Here is an 8966-nt window from a genome sequence, read left to right as displayed (position 1 = left end):
CCTGTGTACGTTTGTTTCGGAGATGAGGAGACCTCTGCAAATAATTCGGCTCCTGGCGAAAACATCCTGAACGATGAACACTGGAGTAATCCTAACCCAAAGAAGCTGGTTGTTTAACAATGAAGACAACATCTCCCATGATCCCTCGCTACTTCACACTGTCATCACACTCCATCTTCTATTTTGGTCTGTTTCTCATTGTGCTTTGTTTTAAATTGCAATTCATTTTGCTTTATTCATATTTGTGTGTGAAACACTTTGTAACTGTGTGTTTTAAAGCTTTATATTCATATTTATATGAATATTGATAGAAAAATCCATGTATTAGTTAAGTAGGTATGGTCATATGTATGTATAATTTTGGCGGAAGGGCCTTGAGGGGAACACTATGATAGTCATATGGACATCATGGTCATCATGTGGAAGGGAGAGCTCTGTAAAGCTTTGTCTAGGTCTGTTAGAAGGAATCTGTAAACAACTAAAGGTGCCTCCCAAGGGCATCAAGGCCGTCAATATATACTAGTGACTTTCCTTTGTCTTGTCAGAATTCTCCACGGAGACTCTGCGGACTCTCCGTGTCTGCAACATATGTTCTGTTTGAATTAAAGAGACGCTTGACTTCAACCAACCTCAGTCTATTGATAATTTATCCATCAAATATAAAGCTTAACTTACTTATTTACCACCACCAGAGTCTATACCAGTCTGATTTACCCCATTTGTTCAGCAGTTTAAACTGAATAGCGAGAAATGTAATGACAGTTCAGTCTGATTATCAGGTTATGTCTAAACTTTATCAGGAGGAGATTCCTCTGAGACATCATATTGTAGGCAACCACCCTCAAGAAGCTTTTACTCAGTCAATAACTGTCTAAGCTGTTATTACAATTAGTCTCTACTGATTGAAAAAGATAAATGAGCAATGAACACCAAAGTTGTGGCAGCAGTAGTAATTATTTATGAGATTTTCCAACATTTAAGCTTTGGTTACATTCATTTAGACACTGTCAGCAGATAAAGAGTAACTGTGTTTTACTTTTTATTTATTTTATATGAATTATTTTATTGATATATTTATGAAAATGCTCTATTTCATCGTATTTAGGGACTGTTTGTTATTTATTAGAGGGAGGGGGTGGCTGGGGTGTGTTTTTCTTTTTATCTTGACCCTCCCCGTAGCAACAAATACTTTTCCCTTCACCTCCTTGAGTAACTGGGGGAAAAGGCATGACCCTCCCTCCACCATAAATAACCATATTTTATTATATTCACACCAAAGGTGGGTAGTATTGGAAAAATTAAAAAGCAAGCTATCAGCTCAACTTTCTGTGGCCTCTCCTATAGTAATGTTACTAAACAGTAATGAGTAAACAGCATAAAGGGAGTAAGAGTTAAGGGAGACCAGGGACAGTTATAACACTTGCGATTTTCCCGATAAATCAAAAACCATTGGAACTGGAACAGTCCATTTGCTATATTATAAACTGCAATCTGTCAACTACTGAAAAAATGTATTTAAGTGATTTTATGAAATATGTACAGGTTGCAAAATTGATTTAAATACAGTCACTCCACTGTTACAACTGTCCCTGTACACTGGGACAGTTGTAACACATGCCAAGGATGGTTGTAACATGTCAAAAATATACATAATTGATCAATCAAATACTCAAAATGAAAAAGTTTATTTATCATTCATGTTATTGTGACTATTCATTTCTTTTTTTTTAATAACCAATACCTTTTTTCACACTATATGACAAAAAGAGGGGAAGCCATCAAATTATAATGCAAGAAAATTATTCAATGGGTAGAACATACATCCTCAAAAAAGTTTAAATATGAAATCAAAATGGATTAGTTTGAGGACAACATTCAGTACAGGGTCACATGGCAAATACCAAATTGGCCCTGTTTTATGCCATCTGAAGCCCTCTCCAGCAAAGGAAGTAGGACTCCCCTGTGTGTCTTCCTCTTTCTGATATTAGCGTTCAAACACATATGTTTCCACTGACTATTAGCATACAACTGATTATCATTAACTTAGCATGTAATTTTACAACATTTTACATTTAATTCCTTCTATCTATCTAGTTTATGTAGGCTTTTAGGTTTTTAAAATATAAATGAAACTTGGTTAAGGGATGGCTGTAAGAAGGCGTAACAACTGTCCCAGTGCCACCAGCCATGTTTTCACCTCATGTGAACTAGCTTGACTGCTAGTTTGACATATGTGTACCTTACAAAACAGTCATTCTAATAATACTTGTTTGGATTCCTAGACATTTGATCTCAGGACAGTATCCAAAAAATACATCTAATAGAAAAGTTACATTTTTACCTAAAAAAAAACAAACACTTTTTCTGGTAACTTTCTCTGGGAGTTTCAAAAGTGGCTCCTTTTTGTAAGCAAGAGGACAATCTAACTGAGCATATGCAGAGTGAGTTTGATCACTGTAGCTCGTTTCTGATCGGAGGAATTCAAGGTATTACAAAAACAGACCTGGATAATCCTTACTAGCCATGGTTACTCTCGGCTTGTTTATCTGTTTTTCCCGCTAGTTTGCAAAGGTCCGCTCCATTTCAGTGCGCCGGTGCAGGCCGTGAAAATTGTTGAAATGGAGTGTAATCTGTCAACCAGCGGCAGCAACCACGTCATTGTCAGTGGACAAAACAAACAACAATGTCGGCCTACAGGGCAAAAACCATGGTAGCTTTCCTAGCTGACAAATAATTGCCAATATGGACAGTAATTTTCACAATATGATTTTATGTAAGCCTGAATGATATTCATGAGTTCTGTTTTATCGCTCTCTCTTGATTTGTTTGTATTTGTATGGACCATGTAGTCGTGGTAACGTAAACGCCACTCTCGCCGCTGAAATTTGCCGGCGGATCTGGTGGATTTGCCGGCTACGATAATTGTCCAATGGTGTGTAGCTTCTGCCTACTCGGCGCACCACAGGTGCACCGGCATTATAATGGGGCAAACTAATTTACAGCACACAACGGGCTGAACCTGTCATATAGTAGCAGCAACAAAGCCCGCCCATTTAGAGAGAAGATATGGTTATGATTGGTCAATTTTGCTGTCATTAGAATTACTCGGCCCTCTGTAAAAGTATAGCTGGACCACCAATCACAGAGCTGAAAGCAGTATTTTCCTCCCAGCCCTCCCAAAATTCTGCTTATTTCATTTAACCCTTCACATTCCAACACAAACTGAATGGGCAGGTTTGAATGGTTTATTTCCTCAGAAACGTTTTGTGAGTCCTGTCACCATACAGCGGTAAAACACGTATTTTGAAAAAATAAAATAAATGAAATAACTGCAAACGTTTAAAATTGTATGTCCCTCCCCTAAGCCAAAATAAAAAGCATAATTCCCACCCCAGTGCCTAAAAAATATTTGACGAAAAGAAACTGATGCTTATTTAATTATTTTATTGGAAAACAAGGATGAATCCACTGTAATTTACTCAGAGTACAACACAATGCACGTGAGGCAAATCAGACTGGTACACAGAAGTCCTTCCATGCCGGTGCAGTTCAGGTGGGTGTGTGCCTTGTTCATTCATAAAGTGTCATACAGTGGAGGATATATAAGCAGCAGCTGCAGCAGGTTAGTCATTCATCAGCTCTCATATTGTCAGTGACAGCAGCGCTGAGATCGACCAGGTGCAGTCATGACCCGTCCTGCCAGCGGATTCCAACTCCTCGCGTTCCTCTTGTTACTGGGCACGAGCAGCTCAGCTGTTCACAACGACGCCACAGAGTCAGTCAGTACTCAGCTTGTCCACGACACGCAGGACGAGCCGGCGAGTGAAGCCACGAACCAAGCGAGGAATGGCGGGAGAGGACTGGCTGACGCTGCGCGTAATGGTGAGTCCAAACGGTTACGCGCCAGGTAGTTCCAGTACACACATATGACATTTTTATGTTTATTTTGCTCTGTCATGCTGCCTCAGACTTGCATAGTAAATAACACACATGGATCATGAGTGTTATTTACAGATGCAGCAGGCGCATTTTCAAAGTTAATCACGCAAAATTTGTTCTCGTTTGTAAAAAGTTGGATACATTTTTAATTTTTCAACATTTTAAATTTTTTAAATTTTAAAAATAACATAGGTGAGCATTCAGCATCAGTGCTCCTTGTATCATGACCTGCAGCATAACAGCTATTACCTTGACACATAAATCATAGCAAATATTTTGCATGAATAATTGGAACAGAAATATATAAGAGAACGTACACTGGCCGTGAAACTCACGAAAAACGCAAAACGCCATCTCTGGAGCCAATGTTTGGTTTGTCAGTTCTGGGCTACTGTAGAAACCTGGCAGTGCAACATGGTAGGCTCCGTGGAAGACATAGGGCCATGTAGATAAAAAGGGCTCGTTTTAAGGTACAGAAAACACAACGATTCTTATTTTCAGGTGATTATACACTACTTAAAATATAGTTATGAGTATTATATTCCATTTCTGCCAAGTCCGTTTTGCTAGATGCCACTAAATTCTACACACTGACCCTTACTCAGTCTGGAGTAGCTATAGAGAGAGCACAACACTGCCACCCAACCTCTAGCTATGACATTCTCTTTGCAGTAGATCTGAACAGTAACAGTATATTAATATAGTTGATTTTCCTATCTCAGGCCCAGACCAGAGTCAGGTGGGCTGCAGGGAGCTGAGGTCCACAAAGTACATCTCTGATGGCCAATGCACCAGCATCAACCCCATTAAGGAGCTGGTGTGTGCTGGGGAGTGTCTGCCAGCCCACCTGTTGCCCAACTGGATCGGCAGTGGGAGTTACACAGGGAGGTATTGGAGCCGCCGCGAGGTCCAGGAGTGGCGCTGTGTCATTGACCGGACCCGGACCCAGCGGATCCGGCTGCAGTGCCAGGACGGCAGCTTCAGGACCTACAAGATAACTGTGGTGACCTCCTGCAAGTGCAAACGCTACTCCAGACAGCAGAATGACTCAGGACACAAGGACACAACTGTCCACAGTGGCAAACAGAGGAAAAATCAGAGGAAGGCTGGACTCCCTGAGGAGCAAGCTGGGAGGCAGTCTGACAACTAAAATCCATTTAGTCCTGCAGCTACACAGGGAGTCTTCTGACAGCCACTCATGTCTCCATTGTGACATTTATGGAGGAATTATCAGTGTGAAAATAATAACCAAATATATAAGAAAAGCACCAGATAAAAGTAAAAGTGAAAAGTGTAGATTTGTGTCCAGGTTTAGATTATTGTGACACAGGAAACTGTCTTATATTATTGTTATTATTATTATTATTATTATTATTATTATTATTACTGTGCACCCCACAACATACTGTAGCTGAGTTAAAGAAATAAGTCAACATTTTGGAAAACATGTTTATGTGCTTTCTTTCTGAGAGGGAGATGAGAAGACCTATACCAATCTTGTCTGTGTGTTAAGTACAGAGCTGGAATCAGAATGTGGTTAGCCTAGCTTAGCATAAGGACTGGAACAGCTAACCTTGCTCAAAAATAGTTCAAAAATACACTTCAAGAGCTTAGTAATTCACAGTGTCTCAGGCGTTGAATCTGTGCTCAAACAGAAATGTAATAACAGCAATTTGTGGATTTAAAGGAAGTTATGTAGAACTATTTCTTGACAACTATTTCTCGAAAAACAAGTTTATCCATTCTCTCAGCACTGGTGTAGCATCTCACACGTTATAGCACAAGTTATCAGACACTATCAATGAGCACAGGTTTTGGGTTTGGTTTCTGTACAGGCAGAGTGGTACCAAACCATTAACCTCACTGTGGCAACAAGACTTCAGGAGATCTGTGCACAGTCATTGTACGTGACTGTTGTTCGTCAAGAAATTGTTCCAGCATTCATCTCCCACCCAACATAATTTCTGTCTAAGATTCAGCTTTAAAGCTTACTAATCAACATGAGCAAGCATTGTTGACAATTGTTTTTTTCATTTTGGACAGAGCCCAGCATGGGGAAACAGCTCCCCCTGCTGCCAGTCTTTATGCTAAGATAGGCTAACCACATCCTGACTGAAAATGTTGAATTATTCATTTAACATAGCCAACTGCCAACAGCATGGTTTGTTATTAACACAAATGATCATAATTTGGCACAGAGAAGTCTGTCATTCAGTACAGAGATAGGATTGTGGATGTGTTGAATGTTTTATTTGTCTTATATAGCTTGAACACATGCTGTAGCTACAGGACGACCTCACATCATCTGGACAAACTGATTTATCACAGGGTTTTCACACCAAAAGTGCAAGTACGACATTGACTAAAACACATCTTAAACAACTTAAATATGGCAGAGAATATAGGGGTCAGGGATTCCAGATTTTACAACTAATATTGTGATTATTCACGTTTCAATATAGTCCATATCATCCCAGCCACTCTGTATGTTCTGCTCTTCATTTTGTGCTCAGCCACACTCAAACTATGAGCTCTTGCTCTTGCAGTTGGTCTGAAACGGCTGTCAGAGATGCACATTGAACTACTGTTACTGTGGATCTCCAACATGGCCACCAGGGGGTGTGTTATGTTACCTAGAAGCCCCCACCACACATGGACTCACAAAGTAATGTCCACATACAGTATGTAATGTTAATGGGGGTTCTGGTGGTAATAAAGGTGTGGGGGAGTGTAATGTAGTGCTTTGTTTGCCTGGATAGGTCTAAGTTTTGGTTTTGGTTTGATGATGGCAGGTAGTTATGTTGAAGAAAATCTTTAGGTAAAAACACAAATAACAATAATCCATTACATAATTAAAAGGAGAGACTTTGGATACAAGACATGTAAAGCACAATGTTACCATAATTCACAAAAGTGTCAAATGTGAAGTAAATGTTAGATTTCTATGATATCGAGTAAAGCTTAGATATAGTGTGAGTGTAATATGTGGTGGAAGTTTTATGTTGTTTTTTTTCCAAATTGAATAGTATGTAATTTATTTTTGTATAAGAACATTTGGAGTTCTTTTTTTATATTTTGTGTCATTGTCTAAAATAAATAGTTGAGTGAAAATTGTTGAAAAGTTTGTGTTTCTGACATAATGCTGTAGGCATGCCAGAGAGGCTCACTGCAAACAGGAACTCCTTAACAACAGAGGCATTAGTCAGTGATGAAACTCTCTTTTCAACAGATGCCATACTTTGTTTTTTTGTGAAGGGGATACCTTCACCTCAAGGCAAGTGGGGCTTGTTCCAGCTGCGGCAACATGTTAAGACACTTTATTGTCTCATGTATCCGTTCATTTTTTTTCTCTCTGAAAGCTGTGGGCTAAGGTAGGCAGTGAATAGAATCACCTGCGCTAGATGACAACAGGATGTTTAACTTGTGTTACCTGCAGAGGAAAAGGATTGATGTCTCTTTGTCAATAATATCCTGTAGGAACAGTAAAAGGGCATCATAACAATGTTAAGTCAAGGAATGTTGATTAACAAGAGGGAGAAAAACATTACAACTCTTTTTCAAGCAGTCTTTGAACTGTATCTTTATGGTTTGTAGCAGCAACTAAATGCTAAAGGTGGAAAATAATACTGTATACTGTATATATTTTATTCTGCAGCATTTCAAATGGCAATGTTGCATATTAACCCCACTACATGGTGGCTGCAGTTACAAAAAAGTCCAAATTATCTGATTCCAGCTTCTCAAATGTTAATATTTTCTGGTTTCTTTAGTCCTCTATGACAGTAAACTGAATATCTTTGAGTGGACTGTTGGTCAAGACAAATCAAGACATTTGAGGATGTCATCTTGGGCTTCAGGAAACATTTTTCACTGTTTTCTGACCTTTTATAGACCAAACAACTAATTGTTTAATTTAGAAAGTAATCAACAGATTAATTGATAATGAAAATAATCATTAATTCAATTCAATTCAATTTTATTTATATAGTGCCAAATCACAACAAAGGTCATCTCAGGGCACTTTCCACATAGAGCAGGTCTAGACCATACTCTTTAATTTACAGAGACCCAACAATTCCCCCGTGAGCAAGCACTTGGAGACAGTGGTAAGGAAAAACTCCCCTTAAACAAGAAGAAACCTCAAACAGAACCCGGCTCTAGGTGGGCGGCCATCTGGTTTCACCGTTTGGGTTGAGAGAGAAAGAAAGAGAAAGAGATCGCAGCCCTAATGTTAAAATTGCTTTAGTGAAACTCCCCACCAGTACATAAAGATAGTTACAGATACTGTTTACAGGCTAACACATTAAACATGCATTCATTGAATTCTTGGCCTCTTGGGGTCAGCAGAAAGATTTAAAAATGCAACCATTATCAACTTATAAAGTTGGTGAACATGTTAGCAAACAGTTACCTATATTGTCAAAGTACACAAATTTGCCACACCCAGTGTGTATAATGTACATAAACCTGCAGTGCTGAACTTTTACATATAAATGAATGTCTTACATTCAAGCCCTTGCCAGACAAGTTCACACAATGCTGATTAAGCCTATCACCGCCAGATAAATCTCTCTGTTTTAAATATTTAAATATTTTGTCGGGGGGTGACATTCCTACACTGGCCATTTGGCCTTTAGTTGCGCAGCTTCTCTGGACTTTCCAAATGTTATCAGGCTGAAGTCATTTCGTGGGGTTTGTATACCACTCAAAATAATTTACCGTTACCCTTTTACAGCCACAACAGTAGGTGATGGCCAGTGGTGTACTGGCATACTGGGACAAATCCAGATGGGCCCGTGGACCATCAGAAAATATTATTTTTGGGCCTGTGGACCATCAAAACATATTTGTTTCATTAGGGGTGCGCATGAGAGCATGCTCTCAGCTCTCTCTTCTCTTTTTCTCTTGTATTTTTAAAAAACGAGTCCTCTCATGGGGGTAGTGCCTTTCAGCTTATGGGCATTTTGGCCCCAGCAGCGTCATAACAGACCGGCCAGAAGGTTGAGCCAGAGCCAACTTTTGGAGAA

General features: G+C 39.3%; 1 protein-coding gene across 3 annotated transcripts; it reads left to right on the top strand.

Annotated features, from left to right (window-relative positions):
* The first annotated feature begins 3533 nt into the window (after positions 1-3533).
* LOC137198109 (sclerostin domain-containing protein 1-like) lies at positions 3534-7044 on the top strand. 3 transcript variants are annotated; one of them, XM_067611768.1, is made up of 2 exons: positions 3534-3882; positions 4662-7044. In XM_067611768.1, exons 1-2 carry the CDS (start codon positions 3687-3689, stop codon positions 5087-5089), a joined length of 624 nt encoding a protein of 207 aa, XP_067467869.1. In that variant the 5' UTR covers positions 3534-3686; the 3' UTR covers positions 5090-7044. The 3 variants fall into 3 exon arrangements, 1 of the variants encoding a protein (XP_067467869.1); XR_010931579.1 differs by lacking the exon at positions 3534-3882 and adding an exon at positions 4300-4409 and having other exon boundaries at positions 4662-4771; XR_010931580.1 differs by lacking the exon at positions 3534-3882 and adding an exon at positions 4300-4440 and having other exon boundaries at positions 4662-4746.
* Positions 7045-8966: the final 1922 nt, after the last annotated feature.

Source organism: Thunnus thynnus, chromosome 15 (genome assembly GCF_963924715.1).
Source record: "Thunnus thynnus chromosome 15, fThuThy2.1, whole genome shotgun sequence".
Lineage (NCBI taxonomy): Eukaryota > Metazoa > Chordata > Actinopteri > Scombriformes > Scombridae > Thunnus > Thunnus thynnus.
The sequence above is the reverse complement of the archived record's forward strand: the minus strand, read 5'-3'. Positions and strand labels throughout refer to the sequence as shown.